Consider the following 18,934-nt stretch of genomic DNA (forward strand, 5'->3'; position numbering starts at 1 on the left):
TTTCCCGTAAACGCGCGGAGGAAGCTGGAGGGAGCACAGCGGCGGGCGGGGCGGCGAGCGGGCGGCCGTGGTGAGTGCCGCGGGGTCCGCCGGGGCGGCGGGGCGCTGGGGCCACCCGTGCGCCGGGAGCCGCGGACCGCGGCGCGGAGTCGCGGGAGTCGCGCTCGGTCGTGGGGAGCCGGGGTCGGGGCCCGGCGTCGGGGCCGCGGGGGTGGGCGGTGCCGCGAGGGCCCAGCGCCAGCGGCGGCGGGAGGACCCCGGGCGGATGGCGGGGTCCCTGTGCGGGGTCCCTCTGGGCACCGAGGGAGTCGGCTGCCCTGGGTTCTGGTCCCTGGGCTGTCGCCAACGTGTGCGGCCCTTACTTTATGGCTCTGGGCTTCCTCGTAAGTCATTGACAAAATGGGGCGAGTACGCTGTGGTGGGTTGTTCGGTTCATTCATTCCGGGTGCTTTACGGGGTTCTGTTTGCCGCGGGCGCGCAGGCAGAAGCCGCGTGGGAGGGGCTCGCGGCCTCGTGAGAGCACCCCCACCTCACAGCCGAGGGGGTCCAGCACAGTTGGATTTTGGCAGTTCTTGGGGGGCGGAGAGGGAAGAACGCCCTGCTTCTCAGGCTGGAGATAGTCATCAGAACCCCAAGGTTGGGGAAGAAGAATTCTGTTGGGTCCTCAGAAAGCATGTGCATCGTTAGCTAATATAGTGCGTATCGAGCGGACAGCTGAAATGCTTACAGAGAAACCCGCAGCCCCATCAGGTGTGATCCGGACAGCCTAGTGAGGTCATCAGAGCAGGTGGTGCGTCCTCGTTTTACTGACGGAGAAAGTGCATCCACAGCCCCATCAGGTGTGATCCGGACCGTCAGGAAGTTAGTCAGAGCAGGTGGTGCGTCCCCATTTTATTCATGAAGAAATAGAGGCAGAGGCTGCGTGACGGACCCGGGCTCTCCCTGCCAGTGAGTGACAAAGCTAGGACTAAAGGCTAGACCTCGGGACCCTTGACCCAGTGCTCTTCATCATACACTGGGTAGGCAGCCTGTATGTTTCCACTGTCCTCATAGCATACAAATTATTCCTTGGGCCATGGATGACCTTTAAACAGACACACGGACTCTTGGATTGTTCTTGGACTTACGGACGTTCTTCTCCATCTCTACCCTTGGGTGATTTTTATCTGCGCTCAAACTTGACCTCCTTCATAGCCAAGAATCCCATATCTGTATCATTCTGAAATCTCTTATCTTCTACCCAGTTTCTCCGAGCTTCCAACTGCTAAATCCGGACCTTGTCTGATCATTTCTGCCTGGAGGCCCTACAGCCACCTCAGGCTTAGTATCTCCGGCAGTACACACGCTACTTGTCCCCACAAACCTACGCTCCACATCTAAGGACCGAAATTGTTACCCAGACAGTTGCCCAAGTACGAACCTGGCTTGGTTCCTCCTCTCTCGTCTGCAATCGATTGATCACCATGTGCTTCCAGACTCTGTTTTATAAAGATTTCTCAAATCCATCCTCTATCCCCGTTGCTCCTTCCTTCCTTTTGGTGACTAGAGGTTATGGTCATAACTTTGCGCCGACTCTTTAGCTCAGTTTTGTCCAGTCTGTTTTCCATCCTGCTATGAAGCGATCTTTCTACAGTTCAGATATAATTGTATCACTGACTTGCTTAAATTCCTTCAAGGTTTTCGTAATCTTCAACATAACATCCAAAGCCCCTAGCATGGATTTCAAGGCCCTTCCCGACCTTTTCTGAATGTCCCCCACCTTCCCCATCCTTTACCCCCCCAACCGCTGTTTTTCCAAGTCTGGTGTGGGGCCGACCTCCATTAGAAACTTGAGTGGACTTGTTAAAAGTGACAATGACAGCCCAACCAGAACAAATCAGAATCTCGGGGGGAATGCCCGAGAATCTGCATTTTATATAAGTTCTCAGCCTTTTAGAAACTTTTTCACTAGTGTTTGAGAGGTCTTGTTCTAGATAGTCCCCCATATCTACCCTGTTCTTTATCTATAGCTGACTACCTACTTGTGTTTTCCTGAACTCACTTTGGTGTCTTTTATGCATTTGTACACATCAGTCTCTTTAACTCCTTTCTGTTTGTTTTGGTAACAACTCCTCATTCTTCAAGACTCAGTGTATAACTGTCACTGCTGGGAGACTTCCCTGACTGTGCACCATCATGTACCAGTGTGTCACCTCCAGTCTAGTGCCAGATGTGCCTTTGGGTTCCGTTATTACCAGCCCGAACTGGACACCTGATTCACGGGAAGTTGTGCTTTCTGGTGCTGGTCTCATTGTTGCTGGTGATAAGGATGTTTCTTGCCTTGGGAGGAATTTTAACCAATGATGGTGTTAAGGAAAAAAATTTAGTGATACTTGTTAAAGAATGGTAAGGCAGACTCTAAGGAGGGGGTGGGAGAGAGGCATCTACGCGGGTGTAGAGACCACTGCAATGGGCATGTTGGAGTCGGGGAGGGAGACTGGACTCCGACTCCACCGAGGACGGTGGGGGTGTATGGCCAAGAACCAGGTGGAGGTCAGTGAATGAAAATTTACTTAGAGAAAATACCAGGGATAAGGGGGATTCTTGTTAGAAGGTACTCAAATCAGCCCAGGGGTTCAGATGCTAAGGGTGGGTGTTTTTTTTTTCCTAAACCAACTTAGATTCTTGCTTAAACTGGATTCTATTAGGACAGAGGGGAACCCCAAGGTTGGGTCAAGTCCAACAGAGAGCTCACAGGAACCTGATTTAAGTTAGGACAGAAGAGAGTCTTTGTGTTTCAAGGGAATTATAAAAGATCTAGAATCTTCAGTGAAAGCAGCTTTTTTTTTATTCGTTTATTTACTGCTGCACACATAGTCAAAAAGTTTGTTTAAATATTTATCTGTTTAGAAAATTATTTAGTCATTTTAGAAAACTTAGGAAATACATTACAATTTAATAACTCAAATAAATATCTCCCATTATCCCACAACCAAGAGAGAACTACTTAAATTTTTTTTTGTGTTTATTTCTGTTGGTGTTTTTTCCATTTATATTTATGTTTGGACATAACTGGGACAATACCAATTACATATGACTTTTTAGCCTGCTGATTTTACTTAACATTGTATTTTGAGTTTTTCCCACATCAAAAAATTCTTAGTGAAGAAAAATTTATTTTAGGGGAGGAAAAAGTTGTTCTTGATCCTCCTAGGGTCTCAGCCTGGGTCTGGAAATTAACCTGACAGAGACATGAACAGGAGCAAAGCATGCACATTTATTTAAAATATTTTTTTACGTGACATGGCAGCCTTCAAAAGAGGTTGAAGACCCAAAGAAACCACCCTGAGAATTTTATGCTAGGTTTGATGAAGAGCGGAGGAGTCTGACCCCCTACGGGAGATGAGCTGGCTGTCTTAAGTGGGGGATTTAGCAGGGGCTGCTTGCTAGGATTCTCCCTGGCATTCCCCTTTGCATTGGGAGAGAAGGGTGCTCCTTTCCTCTGGGTGCAGAGAGGGCAGCTTTCACGTGAGGGTTTTTTGACCTGTTTGAGGTAAAGTGGGGGAGGAGGTGAGACTCCTCGGCTTAAAATATTCAATATGACAAGGTGTCATATTTTGGGGTAGCATGTCCTGAACTCCATCCCATTCAGCAGCTACTTATTGCAAGCAGGGTATGTGCCAGGTCTTATTTTAGGCACTGGGGACGCAGCAGTGACCAGAGCAGGCCCACTCCTTACTCCCATGGAGTTTACGTTCCAGTGGGATGAGCTCATAAACAAATTTGCATGCGAGGATCATCAAGTGATGAGTGCTGTGAAGACGACAGACAATAAGGGTATAGACCACACCGCTTTGTTTTTTAGGGAAGTTGGGCCAATTCACTGTTCCTAGAGGAGTGTGTGAGTGTCTGTCATCGGTGAATGTGAGCATTGAAAACACTTTATTTTATAGGTGACTAGTGATAGCTCTTTGTAATTTGCGTGTCTTTGATTACTCCGGAAGCCAAACTTTTTTTTTTCTTTTTTAAGATTTTATTTATTTATTTTTAGAGAGAGGGGAAGGGAGGCAGAAAGAGAGAGAGAGAGAAACATCAATCAGTTGCCTCTCGTACATTCCCAGCTGGGGACCTGGCCCCACAACCCAGACACGTGCCCTGACTGGGAATCGAACTGGCAACCTTTTGGTTTGCAGGCTGGCGCTGAATCCACTGAGCCACACCAGCCAGGGCAGGAAGCCGAGCATTTTTACAGTCGTGTCCATTTTCTTGTCACTGAGTTTCTGTGCCTGTCCTCCGCTTATTCTCCTCTGGAGGGTCTAGTGTTCTGTTTTGAAGCTCTTTACATGACTGATTTGATGCTGAGTCTCCTGTGCACGCGTAACAGATTGGCAAGTCCTCTTAAACAGTGGTGCAGCGACTGGGAGAAGAAGGGGAAGATGGGAGGCCTAGCATCCCCTTCTCTTTCCGTCCCTCCTGCCTCCAAATACTACGAGGTCAGAGTGATCAGAGACGGAAACAGTGCAGTGTAGGTGCAAAGAGGTGAAGAAAGGAATGAGAAAAAGTGGGTAGGCAGGTGAGAGGATGGAGGAGGCCCCGAGAAGCCGGAAGAAGGAAAGGGAGCGAGGGAAGGGACCATGGGGAGGATGAGCGAAGAAGGAGCCCTGGGGGCCCCACATGCTGACCTCGGATACTCATGTGCCTTATTTTTCCTTTTCCTGCCTTCAGAAGATGACTGTGCTCTTCAAAACACTTCGGAATCATTGGAAGAAAACCACAGCTGGAATCTGCCTGCTGACGTGGGGCGGCCACTGGCTGTACGGAAAACACTGGTAAATATCTGAGAGCCCCCAGCCCACCCCGCCCTCGCCTCCTGCAGCAAAACTGGCAGACAGGGCCTAAGGTTAAAACCGTGTTCGGCTCTGCTTGTCTCTGTAAGACCTTGTGGTACAGAAAGAAAAATAAGTGTTAAAACCGCAAAGACAAAGGCTTCTTGTTGTAACCCGTTCTGTAAGATCGGAGCTCTACAGCGCCTCTAACCCTGATGCTACCGTGGATCTAGATTGTAGTTGCAAGACGGGGCGTGAGGAAATTGAGGCCCAGCCTAGAGAGAAAACACCTGCCCAGTGAGCAGCAGACTGGGACTGGAACTCTGTCCCCTTGGGGTTTTCCTCCTTCGGTTTCTCTCTGCAGCCTTTTGATCTCTTACCACTCTGGTTGCTGGACTGACTGAATCCGCTCCCTCCACCCCTGTGAGGTTCCCCACCCGTCCCTCTAGCCTCTGTTCATTTAAATGAGACAAAGGCTCTCAACTCTTTTGTTTGAATAAGGAATTCAACTGAGTTCCCGGTTTTATTAGCCTCCTGGCCTTGGGGGGAGGAAAGGGTGCCTGAGCTCTTCTGATTTAATATGGTAATAAGATTTAAATACACACAGTTTTTGCATAAAAATGATACAGGTTATTCAGAGAGCCAATCAATTTACAGGCTTTTGGGGGATTAAGGGCTACATCTTAAACATATAGCAAGCCTCCCTGCAACCCAGGTGTCTTAAAGGACTGCTTTGTCAAACAGAAGAGGGACCAGTTAGGCTCTGTAATGAAGTCCCCATGTTTGGAAGGAGATTCATGCTGATCCTCCTGTGAGTATTCGCAGTTCACCACTGTCAGATAATTTTATGATGCTGCATGGTGTCTGTTTTTTTGCAGTTGTAGAGAAGATGGAACTTTCCTCCCCTTTCTTTCTAAATATTCTAAGCACTAGAATTTCATTAGCTAGTATGTGAAGAACAGATCTAAGAAGCATATATTTGGTAGTTTATAAAAGAGAAAGGATGGAGGGAAGGTTTTAACAAGTGGAATATGACACATAGAACATTTGCCTTCTCCTCCCTTTTCTGATTATACTTGAGTCCTCAAGGAAAGGCTGAATTAAACAAAATTTAGCCCTGGCTGGTGTGGCCCAGTGGATTGAGCACTGGCTGCAAACCAAAGGGTCGCTGGTTTGATTCCCAGTCAGGGCACATGCCTGGGTTGCGGGCCAGGTCCCCAGTTGGGGGCACGCGAGAGGGAACCACATATTGACGTTTCTCTCCCTTCCTTCCCCTCTCTCTTTAAAAAAAAAAAAAATTTAGCTGAATAAATGTGAAGGTCTAATTGGCTTTATTCAGAGATTCATGAATCAGGCAGCATCTCATCTTGCAACTGGGGGGATGCTCTGAGGGGTCCTATAAAACGGAGGGTTTGATAGGAAGAAGGATGGAGTAAAGGAGCAATTAATAAAAGAAAAGTTTATTCTTGGTCCAGGGTATTTGGGGTAGGGCGGGGAGCGGGGAGGGGTAGGGTTTAATCCTACCTTCCCTATCTATGGGGGCTGGAGAGGGCCATGGTGCTTGCCCAGAAAATTCCAGACTGGTAGATTAAGATGATGTTTCTGGGAGAGGTTGAAACTGCAGTTAGATTGGGTATTGAATCTAGGTTTGGTGTCATGGGCATGAGTGATGCCATTTTGGGCTTGGGACGCAGCTCTTCATACCTCCATGCACGGTAGGAATTAGGGTTTCCTCTGCAGGAGCACACAGTCTGGGCCTGAGCGAGCCCAATCAGGGAGCACCTCCCACCCACGGAGGGTCACTGCTATTCCTATTACTGGGAGAAGATTTGAGGAAACAGCTGTGTCCCCTCCCTGTTCAGGGTGTCTTTAGAGGTGCCATAATAATTTCTTGTCAGCGTAGTCTTGAGGCTTTAGAAAAGTCCCATTAAGCCTTGACCAGGTCCCTCAGTGGGTTGGAGCATCCTCCCATGCACCAAAAGTTTGCAGGTTCCATACCCGGTTAGGGCACGTACCTAGGTTGGGGGTTCGCACACCGGTCTGGGCACGTATGGGAGGCAACCAATCAATATTTCTCTCTCATATTGATGTTTCTTCCTCCCTTCCTCTCTCTCTAAAATCAATAAAAACTTATCCTCTGGTGAGGGTTAAAGAAAAAATTTAAAAAGTTCCATTAAGTCTCCAGCACATCAGAGGCCTCATTCTCTTTTTTTAAAGACTTCTCTTGTGGTAAAATACACATAACATAAACTTTCCTACCTTACTCATTTTTTTAAGCACAAAGTTCAGTGTATTAAATGCATTCATATTGTACACAGCCGTCACCACCACCGTCTCCAGAATGGTTTTCATTTCGCAGAACAGGGACTCCATGCTCATTAAACAATAATTCCTCCCCGCACCCCGGTACCTGGCAGCCCCGTTCTACTTTCTGCGGAGGCCTCACATGCTGAATTGGGTCTGAAACAGCTTGAGCCGGAAGTGTGGAAGGAGCCTGGGGACCTCATTTTGTGGTCTCTCCCCTTGACATTCAAGGTCACTGCTCAAGACGCAAACCCCGTTGTCCTGTGGCTCTTCTTTTTCTCAAAATTTTCTGTGTGCTGTGGTACTATTTTCCCATTTTTTAAATTTATCCCCCCTTTCTAAAAAAAATGTAAAAAAACACCTAACATAAAATGTACCACTTGACATGAACCGTTTTTAAGTGTGCAGTGTTCACTGTTAAGTATATTCACGTTATTACCCAGAAGTTTTTCCTCTTGCAAAACTGAAACACTCTGCCCACTAAACAGCTCCCCATTTCCTCCTCCCTCAGCCCCTGGCTGCCACCCCCCTCTTTTCGGTTTCTGTTTGACTATGTTAAATTTCTTCTATAAATGGAATCACGTGGTATTTGTCTTTTGTGGCTGGCTTATTTTATGTAGCATAATAAAGGTTTATGCATGTTGTAGGTTATGGCAGAATTTCCTTCTTTTTTAAGGCTGAATAATATTTATTATGTGTATCTACCACATTTTCTTTATCCATTCATCTGTTGATGGATATTGGGGCTGCTTCCACCTCTTGGCTGCTGTGAATACATAATGCTAATAATACAAGACACTGACGTATGCAGCTATGTCTTTGGGGTCTTGTTATCAATTCTTTTGGGTGCATACTCAGAAGTGGGATGGCTGGATCATGTGATAGTTCTGTTTTTAGTTTTTTGTGACTCCATGCTGTTTTCCATAGTGGCTGTACCATTTTTCATTCCCACCAGCTGCTCAAGGGCTCCAGTGACTCCACACCCTCACCAACACTCAAAATTTTCAGGTTTTGGAAAGTGACCATCCTGATGGGCGAGACGATGGTGTCTCCTGGTTTTGATTTGCATTTCTCTAATGATGGGTGAGGTTGAACATCTTTTATATGCTCATTGGTTGTTTATCTTTTTTGGAGAAATGTCTTGAGTCCTTTGCCCTTTAAAAAATCAAGTTATTTGGTTTTATGTTGTTGAATAGTAAGCATTCCCTATCCCCTATGACATACGTGGTCTGCAAATATTTCCCCCTTTTCATAGGTTGCCTTTTCTCTTTGTTGATTGTGTCATTGGTGCACATACGTTTGTAAGTCTGCTGACATTCCACTTGTTTGTTTTTGGTTTGCTGCCTCTGCTTTTGAGTCATATCCAAGAAATTACTGCCAAATCGAGTGTCGTGAAGCTTTCCCCCTATTTTCTCCTGGAAGTTTTATAGTTTTTGGTCTTATATTTAGGTCTTTAATTCATTTTCAGTCTTTCCCCCTTTGTGCTGTTTTGACATCCTTGTGGAGACCATTTGATTATATATGCAGATATATTTCTGGGCGCTCTATTGTGTCCCATTGCTCTATACATCTGTCTTTATGCCAGTACTACATTGTTTTGATTATTGTAGCTTTGTAATATGTTTTAAAATTAGGAAGTGTAAGTCGTCCAACTTTGTTCTTTTTCAAGATTGTTTTGACTATTTGGGGTCCCGTGAGATTTCATTTAAGTAATAGGATTTTTTTTTTTTTCTGTTTCTGCAAAAAATGCTACCGGGGTTTTGATAGAAATTACACTGAATCTGTAAATTACTTTGGGCAGTGTGGACATTTTAAGTTTTCCAATTTATGAACATTGGGATAGCTTTCCATGTATATTTGTCATCTTTAATTTCTTTCAGCAGCGTTTTGTAGTTTGTAGTGTACAATTTTTTGCCTCCTTGGTTAAGTTGTTGCTAAATATTTTATTAGATTTGATGCTATCATAAATAAGATTTTCTTAATTCCTTTTCACATTGTTAGTGTATAAAAATGCAACCGATTTTTTGCATGTTGATTTTATAATCAACTTGCCTGAATTTGTTTATTCTAACTTTTTTTGCGTGGAATCTTTAGGGTTTTCTACCTATAAGATCATGTCCTCTGCAAAGAGAGATAATTTTAGTTCTTTTCAATTTGGATGCCTTTTATTTCTTTTTCTTTCCTAGGACTGTGTTGAAGTGCCGAGAGTGGGCATCCTTGTCTTGTTCTTGAATCTTTCACTGTTGAGTATGATGTGAGCTGTGGGCTTTTCACATATGGCCTTTATTATGTTGAGGTAGTTTCCCTCTATTGTCTTTTTAAAAATATAAAGACTGCGAGGACTGTTAATATGACCAAGTTAGGGATCTATGCGTTCGCCTGCTTAACACTGTCTGCTTGGATGCTTTACAGGTGCCTCAGCTTCAACAGACTAAAAAATAAAATCAAAAGCTTTCCTGTTAAACCGGTTCCTTCTCAGTGACTAATGCTGCTCACCATCCAGGTCATTTCCCAAACTAAAAATTGACCATTATCTTTCATTTGTCCTTCATCTTCATTCCCCACATTCGGATTATACATTCTAAGTGATTTGGTTTCTTTTAAACCTCTTAATTTGTTCGATTTCTTTTGTCTGTCCTCACTGTTACCACGTTTGTCTGTAGTGCTACCATCTCTGGCCTGGATTCTTATTAAATGGCTCCTAACTGTGTTCTTGGGTCTATTCTTATCTGTTTCTAATCTGTTTTGCACACCATTGCCAGTACTATCTTATCAAAAGTGCAGATTACTGTTGCTTTTAGACTCAAGTCTGAACTTCTTGTCAGCTCTACGTGACATGGCCCCTGCGAATACATCTCTAGCCTTGCCACACTTGACATTTGAGCATATGAACTTTCAGGTCTTGCAAAGTGACATGTTCTTTCTGTTTCGGGGTTCCTTGGGGGGCCTTTGCACATGCTGTTCTCTTGTGGAATACTCTCCCTTTCTCTCATTCCCATGTCACGTTACGGTCCTCTACCATTTCTCCAGGTCTCAAATATTTCTTCCCTGTCTGGGGAGTCAGTCTAGGTTAGGCAGCCTTCCTACATTTTCTTCATAGTGCTATGAACTTCTCTGTCTAATGCTCATTGCTATTGTAATTTTTTGTTCTGTTTGTTTCTTCTTTTATATCACAAGACTCTAAAGAGCAGAGGTCCTGTTTGTCTTTTTCAATGAAATTCCCGAGACCCAACCCACGGAAGGTACTTGCCACGTATTTTATTTATGGGGAGGGAACAGACCTGAGGATGTAGGTCTGAGTCTTCAAAGGGCAGAATCCCAGCCCTGTTGACTGGCCAGTTGTGAAGTCACAAACCCAGGCTGTCAAGTACTTCTGAAGGAAATTATACACTAAGTCCACAGCCAGGTTACCCTTTCGTGTTCCACACGTTTATTCTGAAATAGTCGCACGTTTCCTGCTTCCTGCTCTACCTTTTCCGTACTCATTCTTAGGCAACATTAACTTCTATTTCAGAGAGAAAATAAAGAACCCTGTCCACGCATCCATTCTTTGTCTCATTGGATGAGGTTGCTGTCCTCCTGCCCAAGGCCGTCCCCTCCGACCTTGATCTGCATCCCATTCTCCCGCCCTGCCATGGTTAGGTTTTTCCTCACTTACATCTGTAGTTCCATCTTTCCTACTTCTTTCCCCCATTTGCCAGACTCCTCCCAGCTCAAGCAAGTCATCTCTCAACTGTGTATCCCCATTTTTTTACGGCCCGATCTCCTGTTGACACCATTCTCGAAAACATACTTACACTTGCAGTTTCTGCCTCCGCTTTAGAATCGGTTCAGTAGAATCTGGTTTCTGTCCCATCATTTGACTGAACCTGCTCTTGACAAGGTCAGTAATAGCCTCTCAGTTACGAAATTGAACGGATACTTTCCAATCCGTATCTGCCACATTTGATTCTCTTTGACCGTATCCTCTTCAGTTACATCTTAGGGTGTCTTTTTGCTCTGCCTGTCCCTTAAGTGAATGTTGGAGTGCCCCAGGTCCCATTCTCGTTCTACAAATGTGTCAGGCGGTCATGACCATGCTACTGTTCTCAGGTGTGATATTTAAATTTCGGAGCCATAATATTTTTCTAGTCCATATCTTGTTTCTGTTGACATTCTGTGATAATAGTGTCCCTGGAGTTGTACAATGCAGCCGGCCATCAGAATGTTCTTTCTGAAAGGGAACTCGGGCCATGTCGCTCTTCCACTGACGACCTATAAATGGCTCTCCAGTGCCTAGGAGACAAAGACCCGATTCCTTAGCGTGGCATGAAAGGCTCTGCCTGAGTCTGTCGTCGTCTTCCTCTCCTGCCTTTGCAGGCCCCTTCTCGTCCTCCCTCCGGAGCCTCCAGATGCGACCTCTGTGTTTCAGCGTCTTGAAGGCCTCTCTTCTGCTGTCCCTGTCTCTGCCTTTGCATCTGTTCTTCCCTCCACCTGCAACACTTTCTCTTCTTCATTTGGCCCATAACTCAAAAAACGTGTCCCCAAACTATGTTAAGCCATGGTGGCAATTATTAGAATATGAGGAAAGAAAAACAATATCTAATGAAGAATTGCTTTGTACCTGGTGCTGGGCTGGTCATTTCCACACAGATGGTGTCATTTAATCCTCAGAATCACGCTGTGGGAGAGGTAATAATATTTCCATATCATAGGTAAGGAAATTGAGGTTTAGAGGGATTAGTAACTTGTCTTGTCATATGGCTACTTAGTCATGAAATTGGGGTTTGGACCCAGGTTAATCATGCTCTAAATCTTGCGTCATTTCTTTGTTGGTGACAACTTTGGAGAGCAGTGTTCACTTCAGTATACAGACTGTGCTGTGTTTATTAGTGGCATTACCTTTTAAATGCCTTGCCTATAACTCTTAGAACTGCTCCGTTATGTTCCTGTTACATTTTTAGCCCTCGGAGTGAATGAAGCTCCTGAATGAAATAGAACACATTTGTTTGCATTTAATGTAGATTATGCTAAGAACTGGACACGTGACCTAGGGACTAAGACCCTCATTGCCACGCTCCTGTTCCTGGTTCTTGCTTGCCCTCAGTTTTCTGTATGCGTTTTAATATATATGTTTTTTTGACCCCCTAATTTCTCCTTTTTACTTACTGTTCTTTCCCTTTCACTCTGCTTTTTGCTTTTTTGTCCTTTTTTTAGCCTCCTTACCTGTTTAATATATAGGTGAGTTTATTTTTCCTTTTTCCTATGAAAATGTTCAAACATACAGCAAAGTTGAAAGAATTTTACAATAAACACCATTCTTATCTGCTACTTGGAGTCTAGATTTTACTATTACATTTGCTTTATTGCATATCTGTATATCTCTGCATCCCTTAGTCTTTTTTTTTTTAAAGAATTAGAGGCAGTGTGTGTGTGTGTGTGTGAGAGAGAGAGAGAGAGAGAGAGAGAGAGAGAGAGAGAGAGAGAGAGAAACTTCTGTTGGTCGCCTCCCGTACACGTGCTGACTGGGGATTGAACCTGCAACCTTTTGGTGTACGGGACAATTCCCCAACCAACTGAGCCACCTGGCCAGGGCTCAGTCTTACTTTTTGATGCATTTCAAAGTAATTTGTCGCCATCAGTGTACTTACACCTAAGTACTTGAACATGCATATCAGTAGAGTTCAGTATTTGCTGGTAGTCTTTGTTTCCCTTCTTGTAAAATTACAATGCATTATACAGACCTTACGTGCACAGGTGCTAAGTTTTGTCGGGCACACACCTGTATAACTGGGATGTCACACAGTGCAGGACATTCCCATCACGCTGTGTCTTTTTTCTTCACGTCCCCTCTGTAAGGCTTTTTTCTTTCAGTGTAATGGCTGTGAGGTTCACCCCTGTTGCTGCATTTACTTACTTACAGTTCATTAGTTTGTTCCTTTTTATTGCCGAGTAGTATTCCAGGAGATAATCATATAATACTTATTTTATACAAATCGAATTTCAAGTTCCTTGACCTTGATTTCAAAGATTAGTGAGCATATTTTACATTTCTCATTTTAAATAGCAAGCAGATTGTTTTATCATATGTATGTGACTTCTTTTTCTGTGCTTTAAAAGGAAAATATCTCCTAATACAGGAATCACGTGACAATAATGATAATTGCCTGTATTTTAGTGTTGATTTTATGATTTTATTTTATTTTTTTAACTTTTATTTATTTATTTATTTATTTTATTTATTTGTAGAGAGAGGGGAAAGGAAAAGAAAGAGAAAGAAAGAAACATCACTGTGTGGTTGCCTCTCACTCGCGCCCCCAACTGGGGACCTGATGTGCAACCTAGTCATGTGCCCTGACTGGGAATCAAACCAGCGACACTTGGTTCGCAGGTCGACGCTCAATCCACTGACCCACAGCAGCCAGGGCTATGATTTTATGATTTTCATAGTGAACATGGAGTAATAGTGTAAACTATAGTTTGCTTTTAAGGAAAAACAGTTGTTTTCAACAGATTTGGAAAAAAATTGTATGTATCAATTTATTTTTATATGTCCCCTTCTTAGTTGCTTTTAATTTGTCTTTTGACACAGATTTTATTTATTTGTAGGCTTTATTCCATTGTTACTATATTTGTAAGCTTTCTTTTCCATTGGGAATCCTCTTGCTTTTTTCCCCCCTTCTTTTAAGTGTCAAGGAAAAAATCCTGGGCTACTTTCTGCTCTGCATAATGGCAGCGGTTGCCGGGACTGCCCTCGGCACTGGTAGGAGCAAGTGAAGGGGAAGTAACCCTGTTTGCAGGGAGTGAGAGAATTTCAGCTTTGCTCATTCCTCTTCTGCTCTTCCCAAGCTTCCTGGGTTCCCTGGGGGAGCCTGTGTTCTCGGGTGCCTGCAGAAGTCCCTCACTCACTCCTAGGCCTTTTAGGGCAAAGGTCTGCTGGTAGAAGTTTGCACGAGGGGAGGCAGGCCCTGGAGTCAGACAGAACTGACACTGTAGCAGTGTGACCTTGGACTCCTCAGCCCCAGGTTCATGTGTGAACTGGCGATAGTAGCAGTACCTCTCGGATCTTTGAAGGACCTAGTGAGGTAACTATAAAGCTCTGAGCATAGTGCCGAGAGGTCTCAGGGGTTCGTGATTGTGCGTAAGTGTGATATGATATACGCTAAGTACTTCGGGAGTTAGAATGAATTAATGCTGGCAACAGGGCAATGAGTGATTGAAGAGACAGCCAGTGGGGAAGGGAGACAGGACCTGTCGGATGGTCTTGTTTATTTCCCCTCTGTAACAAGAGCTTGGGGAAGCGTCGTTTTAAGACCTGACATACCATAGTCACAGAGGAGGAGCTAAAACCAGCAAGCCCCGAATGAACTGCTGAGCGCCTGATTGGAGCTCTGTGTTCCCTTCCTCGTTGGGGACCTTGCCCTCGCTCATCCCGGCTCTGTCTCCTCCCCGTGATTTCGGCTGGTCCACCAGCCCCCCTGGCTCAGCAGCTGACAGTGGCTCTGCTCCTGCCTCGTCCTGGCTCCTGGTTCTCCGCTTCCTCCTTCGTTTCCGCGCTGCTGGCCCCCGGGCCTTGACCCAGGGCTCCCTCCTGCTTATTTCTCTGGAGCATCTGGCCTCCCAGCTTAGCAGGGATTCCTGGTACCTTCCTGGAGATTTTAAAATCCTATAAACACCCCAAATTTCTCAACATTGAACTCACAAAGCGAATGTGGCACTGTCGTGACCGTCTCTAGGTTTTTACTAACAGTGGAGCTTTTTTTCCCTCGAAATATAGGAACGTGAGTCTTACTAGGCATTGGCTTTCGTAAACGTTGGTGGGAGCTCCCCTTTCATGTCCTGTGCTCAGATGCAATTGCTTAGAAGACGTCCAAATAAATGGTTATGGGTTTGCCTGAGGGGCGGGTTCAGTGTCCCGCCGTTTTATTGAGAATTTGGTGGTAACAATGGTAATGACAGCTCACCCTTAATCAGCGCTTGCCATGTGTCGCACCTGATTTATGTACTTCACATTTATTAACTCATTTTGTCTTCCTTCCAACTTCACAAGGTGGTAATTAATTTCCCAGTAGTATGAGATTAATAGTCCTCTGCAGATGAAGAAACTGAGGAACAGCAAGAAGTAATCTGCCCAAGGTCAGGCAGCGAAGAAGTGTCAGGACCACGATTCAAAACCAGGCCGTCCCCATCTTAACCACTCAGAACGGCTCCGGTGTTCAGGGCCCGTGGCAGAAATGGGGCTCTGTGGGCTGAGGTCGCTTATGCCATGAGCCCCGTGCAGCGTCGGACAGATGTTGTCACGAGTCGCTTCACACCTGGGCTCCCGAGCCCGCCGGGCTGGGCTCCAGCCTCTCTTTGTCACCTGCTGGATGTGTGACCTGTGCTGAACGTCACTTGTGTTCATCTCAGAGTAACTCCCTGCATTACCGTGATGCTGAGAAAGATAATCACAGCTCCCGGCACGTGCTAAAAAGAGCAGCTACTTTTATTAGAGATGCATAAGGCACTCTGTTCATTTGGCTCAAAGTAAGTGGAAGGGGCGCCTAATGAAAAAAGGGTTAGTTACTTTTTATTATGGAAATTTTAAATGTAAAAATTAGAGAAGTATAATGAATCCCCACATATCATCGCCCAGCTTCAAGAGGTAGCAACATTTTACTAATCTGGTTGTCTTTCAACATTTTTTTCTGGAATATCATTTTACCCGTAACTGCTTCAGCACCTTATTTCTATTGAGTAAGGACTTTAAAAAAATCGCTATGCCATTATCACGAACCTTAGAGAATTAGAAAGCTCCCATACCCCCTAATATTCGATCCGTTTGTATTTCCTCTGGTGTCACCCAGCTCTCTGTTTCACAGTTGTGCTGCCATCAATATCAAAACAAGTCTCATACTTGGCATTTGGCGTCTGTCTCTGAAGCCTCCTAAGCTCTAAGGCCTCCTCCCTTTTATCAAGGACAGCTTTGTTCGGAGACGAGGCAGGTTTCCACGGCCCCGTAGACGCTTTCCCGTGCCGGATTTGGCGGGTGGCTTACAGCGCTGAAGGCGGCAAAGAGAAAAATCAGGAATACTGACTGTCCTTATTTAAAACTGTGACGTTGTGTTAATCATGCGGTTTTTGCAATCATTTTAATTTTTAAAATTTTGTGTTATAATATTGATCTTGATTACTATGTGTTTTTTTTTTGTTTTGTTTTTTTTTTTTTTGGTGCTCCTTTATATTTTGCACCTGAGGCGAGTGCCTCACTCCCCCTCACTTCAGTCCTGGCCGTGAGCTGTTTAACTTGTTCCTCTGTCTTTCCTGTGTCTTAAACGCTAGGGATCAGGCCCAGATTCTGGCCTCGCCATTTGAAGCATGGGCGGTGGTCTGGCAGCACAGGTTATTGCCGAGGGCTTCTTAGAGATGCAGAATCTCAGGCCCAGACCCGGACTCGCTGAGTCAGAATCTGCATTTGACCAGCGCCCCAGGGGCTTTGCAGGCACGTTAAAATGTGCTGCTCTGGAGGCGTAATTAGATTCAGCTGAATTGCCTTGGCACGCCTGCTTCAGAGGCAGGTTGAGTTCTTGCTGCACCCCAGCAGGAAGCACGCGTGTGTGGGTGTCCTGCTTTGGGGACGTGGACATTGAGAATGCATTCAGCTGTGGTCAGCCAGGTCCGTCCTTTGGAAAGTTAGGAAGGTGGCTCCTGAGAGTTCACCAGAGCGACATGACGAGGAGGAGAAGCAACTACAGGCGTGGATTTCAATGCTGACTTCACACTTGCCAGCTGTGCGCCCTGGATGCGTTACTTAACCCCCCACGCGCGTCAGTTCCCGTCTCCCTGGGTGGTCACGCAGGCCTTCTCACAAAGAAAGCGCTCCATCGGAATAGTGCTTCTCTTTCTCTTCTTTTGGCTTTGCCCGCCTTATCAGAGACAGTGTCCTAACCAAGGTGTCATTTGACTAGGGCCTTGCAGAGCGGGTAGGACAGTGTTCTTGGTGATGTTAATGACTTGAACAACAGAGGCAGGAAATGGAGATGCATAGTGGATCTCTGGAGATCGGTAAAGAATTTGACTTCATTGTAGAGTTGCATTTTTTTTTTTCCAGTAGAAAATGTGAAGGTTGAGAGGGTGTCTGAAGTTTGCATGGAAGAGGAAAGGCTGGAGCCGGAGGGGTGGCCTTAGGAACAGGACAGATAAATGGGCAGATATGAGGTCGTGATGGTGCGCGTGACACTGAGCGGGGGCACCTGGGCTCAGAGGCAGAGGGACCGCTGCTGGGCTTGGGTCTTGCTACTTATTGGTTCCGTGACCTTCGCCAAGTTACTTAATCAACTCAGCCTCTGCGCCTCAGTTTCCTTAGAGCAGTGGTTCTCAACCTTCCTAATGCCGCGACCCTTTAATACCGTTCCTCGTGTTGTGGTGACCCCCAACCATAACATTATTTTTGTGGCTACTTCATAACTGTAACTTTGCTATGTTATGAATCGTAATGTAAATATCTGATATGCAGGATGTATTTTCATTGTTACAGATTGAACATAACTAAAGCATAGTGATTAATCACAAAAACAATACGTAATTATAGATGTGTTTTCCGATGGTCTTAAGCGACCCCTGTGAAAGGGTCATTTGACCCCCAAAGGCGTTGCGACCCACAGGTTGAGACCCACTGCCTTAGAGGTTAGGGGATACTGAGGTCTGTTTAGCAGGGTAGTTTTGCGTGTCTAGTTAATTTCTCAATAAATGCTGGCGGTTACTATTATGAGATGACTGAGAGAGTATTTGGTTGAAGGAGAGGAAGGTGGGAAAATCAGTGTTTGGCTTCAGGACAAGGAGAGTTGGTGGTACAGAAAGAGGAGAGTTGGTTTAAGGAGATGGTATTCTACCCCTTACAGATACGCTGGCTGTGCGACCCGGGCAGGATATCCAGGGCGAGATGCGTTGGTTCCAGGCGGAAACTGTGTGTCAGCCACACTGGACTGGACCTGGTTCTCGTTGGTTGGCTGGTTGGTTGGTTTGTTTTTGGTATAGATCACGGTGTCTGTAATGTCTTGTGCTTCGTTTGTCAGTACTTCTGGGATTTCAGACAAAGCAGGAGTCTTATTGGACGTCAGTTCAGAGAAGCCCCTGACCTGTGGTCAGGGGTCCTGGCCTGGCGCGTTCAGCCACCGCAGAGGGCCCTGAGGGCTCTCCCCCTCACGGCTTCTCTTCATTCCAGGTTTCGTTGCAGTTTTAAGAAAGCAGTTTGTTTTACCTTTTACTCATTTCAAGGTTCGTGTCTCTCTGTCACCCTGTGTTCAAGCAGATGCTGAAATTTGGGGTATTAGGTGCTACTTAAGCCATTTATGGGCAGTTAAATAGCATTGCCTGTCAGCCCCGATTTGATTGGGAATCGGGGAACATTTTATATTTTAGAAAGATTTATTTTGTTTATTGATTTGAGAGAAAGAGACATTAATTTTTTTGTTTTACTTCTTTATGTAATCATTGATTGTATGTGCCCTGACCGGGGATTGAACCCATAACCTTGGTGTATCAGGATGATGCTCTAACCAATTGAGCTGCCCAGCCAGGCCTCCTTCTTTTTTTTTAGTGCAATGCAATTTCATTATATTCCCTTGCCTTTCAACTTTCTTGTCAGATTACTTAGAAAACAGGTGTTTATTTTTTTAAATCTATATTATTTGTTTTGTTTCTTCCTCATGTTTATCGGTGTCATGGAGCAGGGACTGAGATGGAGCGGCAGGAGATAATATTTAAGTTATAGTTCTGTTGATTTTACCTAATTTTTGGTGATATTTGTATCAATGGTTTTAGCTGCTCCCAGCACTGCAGATAGTTTTAGCATCAGCTCTGATCAT

General features: G+C 45.1%; 1 protein-coding gene across 1 annotated transcript in view; it reads left to right on the forward strand.

Moving 5' to 3' along the window:
- The first annotated feature begins 217 nt into the window (after nucleotides 1–217).
- AGK (acylglycerol kinase) overlaps nucleotides 218–18,934 on the forward strand; it is a 73,567-nt gene continuing 54,850 nt past the window's right edge. Inside the window, exons 1-2 of the mRNA XM_090287596.1 lie at nucleotides 218–383; nucleotides 4,705–4,808. Coding sequence (XP_090143722.1) covers nucleotides 366–383; nucleotides 4,705–4,808 — 122 coding nt within the window. The 5' untranslated portion in view covers nucleotides 218–365. The remainder of the gene's footprint in view (nucleotides 384–4,704; nucleotides 4,809–18,934) is intronic.

This window comes from Furipterus horrens, unplaced genomic scaffold (genome assembly GCF_987537825.1).
Source record: "Furipterus horrens unplaced genomic scaffold, mFurHor1.1.pri manual_scaffold_9, whole genome shotgun sequence".
Classification (NCBI taxonomy): Eukaryota; Metazoa; Chordata; class Mammalia; order Chiroptera; family Furipteridae; genus Furipterus; species Furipterus horrens.